This window comes from Syngnathus floridae, chromosome 8 (genome assembly GCF_059516105.1).
Source record: "Syngnathus floridae isolate MCC-2025c chromosome 8, RoL_Sflo_1.0, whole genome shotgun sequence".
Classification (NCBI taxonomy): domain Eukaryota; kingdom Metazoa; phylum Chordata; class Actinopteri; order Syngnathiformes; family Syngnathidae; genus Syngnathus; species Syngnathus floridae.
Genome location: NC_142420.1, coordinates 15,614,761 through 15,629,209, shown reverse-complemented (window position 1 = coordinate 15,629,209; position 14,449 = coordinate 15,614,761). Strand labels below are relative to the sequence as shown.

Here is a 14,449-nt window from a genome sequence, read left to right as displayed (position 1 = left end):
TATGTTATAAATAACCAAAATATCATGTCTTTCCTTTTTGTTTTAGTGTAAAGAGCACAAGAACATTAGGAAAATGTTGAAATTTAATGAACATTCCCTTTACAAAACATTAATAGCATTACTTCAACATAGCTTAAAAGAAAAGAGAGGTTCCGCAGGTCCTTCATTCCCACTGCTGTCAGACTCTACAACACGTGCGGCACCTGATCATGTGTTGGTTTCCTTCTGTTTGGTCTCTATCGCTACTAGTGGCACTTGTCTTTGTCGTTGATTGTCTGTTATTTATCCATTTTTACATTTGGTACTTGTTTTTTGTATTCTTGTACGCTGCTGTGACAAGAAAATTTCCCCACTGTGGGATAAATAAAGTCCATCCATCCATCCATCCATCCATCCATCCATCCATCCATCCATCCATCCATCCATCCATCCATCCATCCATCCATCCATCCATCCATCCATCCATCCATCCATCCATCCATCCATCCATCCATCCATCCATCGAGCCATCCATCCATCCATCCATCCATCCATCCATCCATCCATCCATCCATCCATCCATCCATCCATCCATCCATCCATCCATCCATCCATCCACCCACCCACCCACCCAACCCACAGAGAAAGGAACTTTTAAACTTTTTTACACGTGCATATAAAATCTAAATTTAATCCCTGCCTACACCTTACAAACTAAGGAGAGTGCTATTAAATGTGTAAAGAAGAAAGTATTCACATGTCCTGTAAATGTGTAAACTTCATACGTGAAACACACATACAATACATATTGAATATTCATTATCATTATCAACATTATCACTGTTGTCACGAACTTTTCTCCATATTTTTAGGGCTACACCATCTACCCCTTGCCTCCAATCAATGTTGCAATCCGTTTTACCTACATTCTTCAGGACTGGCAACAACATTATTGGCCACTGCAGCCTCCTGGTAAGCGTATATTGTTCAGACAATATTCAGTGTGCTCTATCGGATGTATTCACAGACTATGCCCCAGCTCTTTATTGCTCAGCTGTCTTGATCATCTGCATATGACGCTTTCCTTGATGACTCCATTGAACTCCCATTCATCACAGGGTATACATTCCAGCCCACCCATGTGTGAAAACAGACTTTTTTTTAACGCATTGTAAAAAAATTTAGTAAAAAAATTATAAAAAATGATCCAACTATCCTTTTGTAAACTGGGGTCAAGTCTTATGGAGAACAGCTAGAGCAGAAAAGGCCAGACTTTGTCCACTCTTTCATGGTGTCGAGTTACATGGTGGATAGGATGGTAAAAGATGGTGAGTGTGTATTAGATTTGGCCCAGACGAATTGGCTAAGATGAAATTTCAAATTTCAAAGCTTGACATGGAAGACCAGTAAACCTCCATTCCCGTTCCAAATTTCACCAGAAGATGGTGCCAAAGTCAGATTGACCTAACATAGTAAATCAATAGTTTATAAAGTCATTGATTAGATGAAGACTTGTTTTGAGGCACAGCAACACACAATTTTGGATTACGTTATATTATTTTGTTTTGCTATAATATACTTTGAAACTGCTTGAATATTTTAATTTGCTAACTCGGGAAGCCCATGCTCATCGTTAGGTAATGAGAATGAGACATGTTAATCACAGTTAGAGTAAGCTGCAATATATATTATTTTATTCTGCTTTGCAAAATTGTATAGTTAGTAGCAACTTGAGGAGCATCATAGCACTGATGTTTCATTTACACGTAGCGTAATTTCCAGACTATAAGCCGCGACTTTTTTCCAAAATTTTGGACCCTGCGGCTTATAGTCGGGTTAAAGTCAAGTCCCAATGATCATCGTCACACACACATCTGGGTGTGGTGAAATTTGTCCTCTGCATTTAACCCATCCCCATGTGATTTTGATCCATCCCCTGGGGGAGAGGGGAGCAGTGAGCAGCAGCGGTGCCGCGCTCGGGAATCATTTGGTGCGGCTTATATAAGATTTCTTTCGTGATTTTTGTGATGACTTGATCACTTTTACTCTTAACACTATTATATACAGTAAAAGCTACAAAACAAACTGACAAATAACTCGTTTGCAAATCAGACGAGTAAAAACTGGTCAAATATTTAAAAAAAAAGCTATTATTAAAAGTGAAGACAATTTGCAATGATACACGAATTTGATGCACAATTTGTCTTCGCGGGCCACATAGAATGATGTGGCGGGCCGTATCTGGCCCCCGGGCCTTGAGTTTGACACCTGTGCTCTAAACCCTTTCTCTTACTCTGCCATATCACTCAGAGATTACACAAAGCAGTGGCGCTGTTTGGACCATCTGCATTGTATTAAAACCCAATCAATCAGCATTTAAATTCAATTCTTCTGACATTTTGCTCACCAAAAACAAGTTGTAATGAATGTGAACTTGTAATGCATTTTATTCAGAAGTTTACTTTGAACCTTAAATGGCGGCGTGGCGTACTTATGAATTTTTATGGCCTCCGGCCTCCAGGGGGCGCTCTAGCAGGAAGCAAGAGCGAGACAGGCGAAGAAGGGATAATGCGCCGAAGAAGACGTGCTAGTTTGTGTTTACATTTCGCGCATCACGTGATCAAGACGGACATTACTGAAAGGAAGTCTTTATACACAAACTGTCATCATGGGGGACAAAAGAAATGCATATGATGCCGCTTTTAAGCCAAAGGCAGTCGATGTTGATGACATTATCTTGTGTCTACTCTGGAGCGTACTTATGGATTTTTACGGCCTCCGGTCTCCAGGGGCCGCTTTAGCAGGAAGCAAGAGCGAGACAGACGAAGAAGAGAGAATGCGCCGAAGAAGACGTGATCGTCTCGTGCATCACGCACACACCCGCATTCACACAAAGACAGGAAGCTTTTATACACAAACCGTCATTATGGGGGATAAAAGAAATGTATATGATGCCGCTTTTAAGCTATACGTGTCGCTTGCTAGTTTAATGTAATTTAGCGCTTCGTGCATGAATAAGATTAGCATGAACAGAACCTCTTCACACTCGAAGAAATGCATAAAACCGACGACGAAAGAGAGACTGAGAAAGTGTGAGGCGAAGGATATCTAACGCTATTCCAATCGGACACTAAGGAGGAAGACTTCGATGGTTTCAGTGCACAGGAGGAAGATGAAGACGGCTCGTTTTTTACTTTTACCGGTATGTTTTTTTTAACCAGCCCTGTTAGTGCTGTGCTACCGTGTTGCTGCTGTGTTGCTGCTGTGTTACCGCCGCGTCTCAGTGACTTTGCTGTGTTACTTCCGTGTTGCTGCGGTATTACTGCCGCGTCACAGGCAGTGTTTGGAAAGAAATGTTAAGGTATGTTATTAAAGCTTTAAAAAAAACTTTCTGTGTCCAGTCTTTCTTTGCTAATAACTCGCGTGCACACTTCCGCGTTGCTGCGGTGCTACTGCTGCGTCACAGGCAATGTTTAGAAAGACATGTTCAAGTATGTTATTAAAACGTTAAAAAGGCTTTCTATGTACTGTCTTTCTTTGTAAAAAACTCGTGTGCACGTGCGGCTTATAGTCCGGTGCGGCTTATGTAAGAAAAAAAATGAAATATCCCTGAATTTTAGCTAGTGCGGTTTATAATCCGGTGCGATTTATAGTCCGGCAATTACGGTAAATGTATTAAGAGTTGAGTAAAGACAAGGGGCTGACAGTGGTACCGTGGGTGGAAGACTGCAATCCCATGCTTGAGCTTGACCTAGAGGTCACCAGCTTGTCAAATTACGTTTTGAAGATGCTTGAGTGTTTTAAACTGCTAACTAAGAGAATCCACGATCATAGTTATGATTATGTGTTTAGTTGACTATTGTGAAAGTATGTGTCATTATTGTCACGATGTTTGATCAGTATCAAACATGTATGTAATATTGATGTTCCATTTACACGTGAATGTATGAATGTGAGCGAAGACAAGGAGACGGAAAGGGTTAATGGTGATACTAAGTGGTGGAAGACTGAGGTCCCACATATGAACGTGACCTCGGTCATGTTCATCCAGTTGAAGCCTAAACAAGATGCTGTTTGACGGAACACAAGTCAGAGAAAAAACATTTGGAAATGTCACGTTGATGGACAGTTGACAAGATTTGGGAGTGGGAAACAGGATGAAGCATCCCTGAGAAAATTACTTTCGTGAGAACATGGTCACCTCATCTGGTTGAATCCGGTTGAGACCGGCTGAGATGCAGGTGCAGTCTATTCTGGAAGCATTTGGGTCATCTGAGGCCAATCTATGACGTCATGGAAAAAAAACTGGTAAGTGACCAAGCAGGTACTATAGTACCCACGAACTAGACTGGTATAAAAGGTTTGTTCGGACAAAGAGCATGGCTCTCTCTCGCCCGGTGGGCTCTCCCCGTCAGGGGTATACCCCTGCGGCTACTGCCGTGGGTCGAGAACGCCGATTAGACAAAGATAGATTTCATTCTTTATGAGATTAACCCTAGGTCCGTTAAAATGAATTTATCCATCCATCCATCCATCTTCCGCTTATCCGGGGTCGGGTCGCGGGGGCAGCAGCTTTAGGAGGGACTCCCAGACTTGCCTCTCCCCAGCCACTTCATCCAGCTCATCCCGGGGGATCCCAAGGCGTTCCCAGGCCAGCTGAGAGACATAGACTCTCCAGCGCGTCCTGGGTCGTCCCCGGGGTCTCCTACCAGTGGGACATGCCCGGAACACCTCCCCAGGGAGGCGTCCAGGAGGCATCCTGATAAGATGCCCGAGCCCCCTCATCTGGCTCCTCTCAACGTGGAGGAGTAGCGACTCTACTCCGAGTCTCTCCCGGATGACCGCGCTTCTCACCCTAGACATTACCCAGAGTTACTCACCCAGAGTTCTTAAAGGCTCTGGATGTTGTGGGGCTGTCATGGCTGACACGCCTCTACAACGTTGCGTAGACATCGGGGACAGTGCCTCTGGATTGGCAGACTGGGGTGGTGGCTCCCCTCTTTAAGAAGGGGGACCGGAGGGTGTGTTCCAATTACAGGGGAATCACACTCCTCAGCCTCCCTGGTAAGGTCTATTCAGGGGTGCTGGAGAGGAGGGTCCGTCGGGAGGTCGAACCTCGGATTCAGGAGGAGCAGTGTGGCTTTCGTCCTGGCCGTGGAACAGTGGACCAGCTCTACACCCTCGGCAGGATCCTCGAGGGTGCATGGGAGTTCGCCCAACCAGTCCACATGTGTTTTGTGGACTTGGAGAAGGCGTTCGACCGTGTCCCTCAGGAGGTTCTGTGGAGGGTGCTTCGGGAGTACGGGGTGCCGAGCCAACTGATAAGGGCGGTTCGGTCCCTGTATCACCGATGCCAGAGTCTGGTCCGCATTTCCGGCAGTAAGTCGGATTCGTTCCCAGTGAGGGTTGGACTCCGCCAAGGCTGCCCTTTGTCACCGATTCTGTTCATAATTTTTATGGACAGAATTTCTAGGCGCAGCCGAGGCGTTGAGGGGGTCCGGTTTGGGGACCTCAGCATCGCGTCTCTGCTTTTTGCAGATGACGTGGTGCTGTTGGCTTCTTCAGGCCGTGATGAGATCCTGCCCCAAGTGGAGGAGTTCAAGTATCTTGGAGTCTTGTTCACGAGTGAGGGGAGGATGGAGCGTGAGATCGACAGGCGGATCGGTGCAGCGTCGGCAGTAATGCGGACCCTGTACCTGTCCGTTGTGGTGAAGAGAGAGCTGAGCCAAAAGGCAAAGCTCTCAATTTACCGGTCGATTTACGCTCCTACCCTCACCTATGGTCACAAGCTATGGGTCGTGACCGAAAGAACGAGATCTCGGATACAAGCGGCTGAAATGAGTTTTCTCTGCAGGATGTCCGGGCTCTCCCTTAGAGAAAATGAATTTATACTATCTTCAAATTAGACTTAGTCAAATTGTAAGATCAAAGACAGAATAGGAGATGCAGACCTCGATGCAGGAGAGAGGAGCCATTTTTAGGGCGCCGTCATCTCCATTTTTTAGGCCAGCCTGTTGTTTTAAACAGAATTCGGATTTTGGAACAAGGAGAACTGATCACTCGACTTTTCCACCAAACAGCATTTTAGACCTCTAGCCTCTTACGCTTTTTTACTATATTTTTGAGTTTTCAATCGAGAGAACTTCGAGACTGAATAATTTTTGCTCTATTGAGAATGGTGAGTGGAAATTATTGTTAGTTGTTCGAACAATTGAAACTTGTAATTCTCTTTCTAGTTTATTCATTAAATTTCTACTTTATAATCATTTTGATTAATGATTACTTTGATCTTTTATGCTTTAAATCTCTTTTGTTTCTCTATCATAGTCATACTTTAAACCGTTCAGTTCTTTTTTAAATGAAGACAGCTTTAATCCTTGAAATCAGGGAGTGTCAGAATCTGGTTAAAAATCGTTAACTTAAGGTCAGCGAGTGTGAGTGTACGCTAGTGAAAACAAACGAGTTCCCATGGTCTTAACAAAGACAGCTAAACTATTCCGAGCTGATAACAAAAGCAACAATCTTAATAGGAAAGGAGAGCCGCTGAAACGGCCGCGATCGAGGAGATCCTGGGTCTCGACAAAGTAGTTACTCAACCCTAGGGTTTCTTTGATTTCAGCGGGACTGGCGTCCGGAAATGACGGAATGAATCTAACAATAGATTAGTTACCTGAACAGCGGTTAGACTCGGAACGAATCTTCTTTCCATACCGGCTTAAATCAATTCTCTTCTCCCCTACAGACTGCATTACTGCAGAGGGGCTAAAGTACAGAATTTTACCCTTTAAACGGAGAGCCGGTCACTTACATCAGATAAGTGCATGATTGACATTGGGGATTCAAGATTCAAGAGTTTTTTATTCGCCATGTTTGGGCGTGCCAAACAAGGAATTTGACTTCGGTAAATCACAGCCTCTGTTCAACATTTAGGTGACTAACAACAACACTCAGGACATGTGAAAAATGGCAGATATTCTCAAACATCCCCTGATCTTAAAGTCCCAAGAGGGCAAGGAAAAACTCAAAACTCCAGCTAGGGGAAATGAGAAACCTTGAGAAGAGACCACAGATGGGAGGGTCCCTCTTCTAGGATGACCAGGCTGCAATGGATGCAGAGAGGACACACGGTACAAACAGTGTAGACAATTCAAAAAAGGTGTGGAGAGCAGGATGTTATTGCACAGCAATGACTCTGAGACTCTAAGAGTGGTGTGAGTTCATCAGAGCAACAGTCTGGGGGGAAGAAGCTGTCTCTGTGTCTGCTGGTTTTAGTGTACAGAGCTCTATAACGCCGTCCGGAGGGGAGTAGTTCAAACAGACTGCAACCTGGGTGAGAAGGGTCTGCAGAGATGTTACTTGCACGTTTCCTGGGCCTTGACAGGTACAAGTCTTGGATATATGGGAGGTTTATTCCAATTATCTTTTCTGCAGTCCTTATTGTCCGTTGCAGTCTGTGCTTGTCTTGTTTGGAGGCCGATCCAAACCAGACAGTGATGGAGGTGCAGAGGACAGACTGGATGATGGCAGTGTAGAAGGTCTTCAGCAGCTCCTGCGGCAGGTTGAACTTCTTGAGCTGTCTCAGGAAGTACAGCCTCTGCTGGGCCTTGTTCCGGACAGAGTCTATGTGGCCGGTCCATTTCAGGTCCCGAGAGATTGTGGTTCCCAGGAACTTGAAGGTGTCTGTGGAGAGAATAGTATTCCTGCGGATAGTGAGGGGTGAAAGTGGTGAAGGGTCTCGCCTGAAGTCCACTGTCATCTCCATGGTCTTGAGCGGGTTCAGCTCCAGGTGGTTTTGGCTGCACCGGTGGACCAGCCGCTGCACCTCCTGTCTGTACGCAGTCTCGTCACCGTTCTGGATCAGTCCGATGAGAGTGGTGTCGTCTGCATACTTCAGGAGCTTCACAGGAGTCACCTGCGGAGAAATCGTTGGTGTAGTGAGAGAAGAGCAGTGGGTAGAGGACACACCCCTGAGGGGCTCCAGTATTGGTGGTCCGGGTGTCAGATGTGTCACACGCTGTCTCCTGTTGGTCTGTAAGCTGGTGATCCAGTGACAGGTGGAGGCAGGCAGGATTCTGAGATGTTCCCAGGTTAGCTGGGAGACATATCGTATTTGGAAAAAGGAAGCTTTCGTACACAAACCCTCATTATGGGGGACAAAATAAATCCATATACAGGACTGTCTCAGAAATTTAGAATATTGTGATGAAGTTCTTTATTTTCTGTAATGCAATTACAAAAGAAAAATGTCATATATTCTGGATTCATTACAAATCAACTGAAATATTGCAAGCTGTTAGAGATTTGCTCACTCCAACTTATTTTGCAAGAACCACACGGGAGACAAGTAAGTCCTTTTAGACACCTGCAGGTGGAGAGCTCACACGTTCAAGGAGTGAAGTCTGAAACTCTCCCAACTGCAAGGACATATTTATTAAGAGAAAGAGTTGGGGCAAGAGTAGACTGAATAGGAAGCCCTTGTCCTCTAGTCTAAACATCTCAGAGGATGTTTTACGACCTTGTGATAAGGAGGACAAGGTAAGCTATTTATTACCTGTTGCATTCCAACATAATCCCATGATAAAGATAACCTGGAAAACCCTAACACAAGCCTTTTATTATTTTAATGTTGATGATTATGGCATTGTTGTTGGCTTCCGTCAGTCTCGAGAGACTATGGATTATGTGCCTTGGTGGTAATTGGTTGCTGGACCTGCAGTTCCTTCTGTGACTGAAGAGTCCAATTCTGGAGCCGCATGACCTGTTGCAGATGTCACAGCTAAAGGCAGTAGAGTTTCAGGGTAGCTGAGCATCTCTTCTGTGTCTTTGAGCCCTTTTTTCTTCCATTTTCTTCTCTTTGTTCTCTTCCGTTTTCTTGATGACTGATTTGGTAACGGTTTTCTACCCTGAGCGATCTGCGGCCAGTGTCTCAAATTGTGCTGGTGCGATGTTGCCCTCCTTCAAGCTCCGTTTACAAACATCTTTGAAGCGGAGAAGTGGTCTTCCGAGTGGTCTAGAGCCAGAGGCGAGCTCACCATACAAAATGTCTTTGGGAAGTTGACCATCTTGCATACGGGATACATGGTCAATCCACCGCAGACGTCTGTTTGTAAGGATGGCAAACATGCTGGAAATTCCTGCTCTGGTCAAGACCTCTTTGTTGGAAACGTGGTCCTGCCATGATACGTTGAGGATTCTCCTTAGACAGCGCTGGTGAAAACTGTTCAACTTGCGTGCCTGATGACTATACAGCGTCCAGCTCTCGCTCCCATATAGAAGTGTATTCAGCACGCAGGCCTGATACACTGAGATCTTGGTTTTGATGGTGAGCGAGCTATTTTCCCACACCCTCTTTGCTAGGCGGGCTAGCACCGATGAGGCCTTGCCGATTCTGACATCGATCTATTTGACGAGGCTGAGACTGTTAGAGATGTTGGAGCCAAGGTAGGTGAAATCTTCGACCACATCGAGGCAACAGTCGTCAATTGAGATGTGAGGGGTAGAGCTGACACCTTGGGCTAAGATGTTCGTCTTCTTTATGCTGATTGTCAGACCGAACTCTCTACAAGCATGGGCGAAGGCATTTATAAGGTCTTGGAGGCCGGCTTCGGTATGTGATGTCAGTGCCGCATCATCCGCGAACAGCATTTCACAAATGAGAACTTTGCGCACGCGTGTTTTTGCTCGAAGGCGGGTAAGGTTAAATAGGCTGCCATCACTTCGGGTGTGCAGGTACACCCCTTCTTCGGATGTCTCGAAGGCATATCGTAGCAATAGTGAAAAAAAGATGTCAAAGAGAGTTGGGGCAAGGACGCAGCCTTGCTTTACCTCACTTGTAATTGGGAAGGGTTCAGATTTTAATCCATCGCACTGTACAGTACCTTTCATATCCTTGTGAAAAGAGACAATCAGTCTCAGCAATTTAGGAGGACAGCCAATTCTGTGCAGGAGTGTGAACAGACCCGTTCTACTGACCAAATCAAAGGCTTTCGTTAGGTCTATGAAGGCGATGTACAGTGGTTGTTGTTGCTCACGACACTTCTCTTGCAGTTGCCTTAATGAGAAGATCATGTCGATGGTGGATCTCCCTGTTCTAAAGCCACACTGGGATTCTGGATAAATCCGTTCAGCCAGTGGATAGAGTCTGTTTAGTATAACTCGGGCAAATGTCTTTCCCACGACAGAGAGTAGGGATATTCCGCGATAGTTGTTGCAATCACTTCTATCGCCTTTGTTCTTGTATAGTGTGATGATCTTGGCATCTCGCATGTCTTGAGGCAAGTTTCCTTCATCCCAGCACTGTAAGAGTAGCTTGTGGAGATGCACGAGGAGACTGGTTTGTTCGGCTTCTTTGATGACCTCTGGGGGGATGCCGTCATTTCCTGGGACTTTACCGCTGGATAGAGAATCGACAGCCTTATACAGCTCCTGAACAGTGGGCGGTTCATCAAGCTCTTCCATGACAGGTAGTGGTGTTATGCCTTCCACAGCATTTACTGTGACTTCAGTTTCCCTCGTTAAAAGCTCTTGATAATGCTCAGCCCATCTCTCCATTTGTTTGGTTCGATCTGTAATGATTGAACCAGTGCTTGACTTCAGAGGGGCAGTTTTGGTGACAGTGGGGCCGAATGCTATTTTCATCCCATCATACATTGCCCGGATGTTGCCACAATCAGCGGAAGTTTGGATATTCTGGCATATACTCTGCCAGTATTTATTTGCGCACTGCCTGGCAATCTTCTGGGTGTCAGCTCTGGCTTTCCTCAGAGCTGCAAGTGTTTTGTCACGAGGATTGGCTTTGTAGTTGAGGAGGGCTGATCGTTTACGTGAGATGGCCGGTTCAAGATTCATGATTCCCGCTTCAAACCAATCTGGGTTCATCTTCGTTCTTATTCCAAAGGAGTCAAGAGCAGTTGTGTATATTGCACTTCGCATGTGATTCCATTTTTCTTTTGCACTGCCAGTTGAGCATTTGTTAAGGGCTTCTTCGATGTTAAGTGAGCGTTCTATACTGGTCCGCCTTCGGGGCCCCACTCCTGATTTGTGAGGTTTACTCCTCTACACTTGGCTGTTGGGTCTGGGACCTCCTCCGCCCTCTGGCCGTTGGCTGCTCATGCAGCTCCTCCGCCCAGTGTCGTAATGCAGTGTAGACATTCCGTAGGCTGGTTATTGGTTTGAGCGCCAATCGTTCGCTTTCGCACCTAGCTCATTTAGCGGAACCAGTGTCGCCACGAGGAGGCAGAGCTGAGGAGCTTGTCTGGCAGAGGTGATCAAGTTACACAAGCCTCATGGAGCCATTTTATAGGTCACCGGGAGCTTATCCCCGAGAGCCCAGCTCCGGCATTACCAAACCATTTTGATTATGGCATACCGCTTAAGAAAACCCAAATATCCTATCTCAAATTATTAGAATATTTCCTCAGACCAAGTAAAAAAAAGATTTATAACAGCAAAACAAAATCAACCTTTTGAAAATATCCATTAATGCACTCAGTACTTGGTTGGAAATCTTTTTGCACGGATTACTGCATCAATGCGGTGTGGCATGGAGGCAATCAGCCTGTGGCATTGGTGAGGTGTTATGGATGCCCAGGATGCTTCAATAGTGGCCTTTAGCTGATTTGCATTGTTGGGTCTGGGTTCTTTCAGCTTCTTTTTCACAATACCCCACAAATTCTCTATGGGGTTCAGGTCAGGAGAATTGGCAGGCCAATCGAGGGCAGTAATGCCATGGTCAGTACACAATTTACTGGTGGTTTTGGCACTGTGGGCAGGTGCCAGATCATGCTGGAAAATGAAATCATCATCTCCATAGAGCTTTTCAGCAGACGGAAGCATGTAGTGCTTGAAGAGAGAGCAACAGCAATCTGTACATATTCTATTAGGTTAGACAATCTCATGGATGTTTTAATGTTCATATTATGCAATTCTTTTCCTTAGTCTACATAAACATAACTGCTCAATCAGAACACAAATACAACACACACACAGGCACACCCACACCCACACACACAGAGGGGTGACACCCCCCACACTCACAGATACCAAATGGTCATGTGACAAGTTCCCGCCTTTCCGGACAGTATACTAAAACAAGCTGACCTGGAGACGGACGTTGTTGTTGATGTGCCGCCTTGCCATTGTGTACTGACTGCCACTGAACAACCCAAGATCTTGCCAATAAAGGACCAACTCTACACTCCACATCTTTGTTTTTCCTGCCTCAACTTCGGAAATCCCCTCACAACACGCAACATGCTCTAAAATCTCTTGGTACACAGCTGCATTTACTCTGGACTTGATGAAACACAGTGGACCAACACCAGCAGCTGACATGGCTCCCCAAACCATAGCTGACTGTGGGAATTTCACCCTGGATTTCAAGCAACTTGGATTTTGCTCCTCTCCAGCATTTCTCCAGACTCTGGCGCCTTGAGTTCCAAATGAAATACAAAACTTGCTTTCGTCTGAAAAGACGACTTTGGACCACTCTGCAATAGTATAGTGCTTCTTTTCCATAGCCCAAGTCAGACGGTTCAGAAGTGGCTTGACCATGGGAATACGGCTATTGTAGCCCATTTCCCGGACACGTCTGTGAACAGTGGCTTTTCATACCTGGACTCCAGCTTCAGTCCACTGTCTTTGAAGCGCCACCAAATTCTGGAAGCGACTCTTCTTCACAATGCTGTTAAGGCTGCGGTCATCTCACTTGGTTGTGCAGCGTTTCCTGCCACATTTCCCCCTTCCAACAGAATTTTTGTGGATGTGCTTTGAAACTGCACTCTGTCAACAGCTTGCTCTTTGAGAAATTTCTTTGTGTCTTATCCTCCTGATGGAGGGTGTTAATGATGGTCCTCTGGACAGCAGTCGGATCAGCAGTCTTCCCCATACTTGTGATTTAGTTTACTGAATCAAGCTGAGTGTTTTTCAAGGCTCAGGAAACCCTTGCAGGTGTTTCAAGTTACCGTATTTTTCGGACCAAAAGCCGCTTGGAATATAGGTCACATTAGCCATAAAATGCACAATATCGTGAAAAAAAACATATATAAGTCGTTCCGGAGTACAAGTCGCATTTTGGGGGAAATTTATTCGACAAAATCCAACACCAAGATCAGACATGAACGAGCAACAACAGGTTAAACAATAGGTATGCTAACGTGACATAAACACAAACGAAGAGCTGAGAACGGGCCTGACGTAACATTCAGAGTTATTCAAATAACTATTACATAAATAACACGTTTATAAAACCATCTGTGTCACTCCAGTTCATTAAATCCATCGATCGTCCTTTATGGAAACGATGCCGCGTATGCGCCGCGCCGCTGACGTCTAAATATTCTAAATATTCCACAGACCCATATAACGATATATAAAGTATATATCAAATAACTATCATATAAACTACAATATTATCAAACCATCTGTGTCACTCCAAATCATTAAATCCATCGATCAAATCCCTCGTCCTTTGTCAACAACGCCGCGCGTGGGCCCTGACGTCAGCCTCGTCGTTATTCCACACAGCTAGTATATAACTATATTATAGCGTTAACAAAGTACAAGGAAAGACATGGGTTTGGTAAACGTCTCTTTATTTACCAAAACAAGAGTTCACCGAGCCAACAAGTACTGAACTGTAACGATAAAAACACACACAAGTTGCTATACAAAATAAAATATATTAAATAACTATAACATAGTTCACCACCACAAGCACCGCCGTGGACTTCCAGGTGTGTGACTTCCATCCCCGGAGGTGGCACTTCCAGCCACGGAGGTGGAAGAGAGCTCCATAGAATAGGACCGGGCGTGCGTAAAAGCCATGTCAAAGCCCCATCCACTGTCCCCGGACAGCCACTCGGCCGAGCGCCGGCCCCCGACTTCCTTCCATGGAGGTGAAAGAGAGCTCCGTAGAGTAGGACTGGGCGTGCGTAAAAGCCATGTCCGAGCCCCATCCACCGTCCCTGGACAGCCACCCGGCCGAGCGCCGGCTCCCGACTTCAATCCACGGAGGTGAAAGAGAGCTCCGTAGAGTAGGTCCCGGGCGTGTGTAAAAGCCATAACTTTCAAACCGTCTGTGTCACTCCAAATCATTAAATCCTTCAAACTCTTCGTCCTCCGTCTCACTTACAAACAAAGCTGCTAATGATGCCGGTCGTACGCGGGGCCCTTCGTCATCTTCATCATCCTGTGATCAAATCCTTGTCCTTTATGTAAACAACCGCCGCGCCACTGGCCACTGACGTCACTTGAAATTCAAATTACAGTAACCCCTTGCTGCATTGCGGTTCGTTTATCGCAGTTTAACTTTGTTTTTTTGTTTTGTTTTTTTGAAGTTTGAAAATTTGTGAAAAAAATTCACATAGTAGTCGCCCCCCCAAACTATGAAAAAAACGCGACTTATAGTCCAAAAATTACGATAATTAGACGATTCAAGTGATTAGTTGAATACCCTACTAGTATACTCTTT

The 14,449-nt window shown here is 45.3% G+C and overlaps 1 protein-coding gene across 12 annotated transcripts in view; it reads left to right on the top strand.

The window, feature by feature from the left end:
• Positions 1 to 14,449, top strand: part of rab3gap1 (RAB3 GTPase activating protein subunit 1) — a 160,491-nt gene that overhangs the window by 45,993 nt on the left and 100,049 nt on the right. For all 12 annotated transcript variants that reach the window (XR_015859912.1, XM_088383342.1, XM_088383340.1 and 9 more), the window contains one exon: positions 852 to 951. Coding sequence is in view for 11 of the 12 variants with exons in the window: in XM_088383342.1 (XP_088239468.1) it covers positions 852 to 951 (100 nt within the window). In the remaining variant the exon portion in view is untranslated. The remainder of the gene's footprint in view (positions 1 to 851; positions 952 to 14,449) is intronic.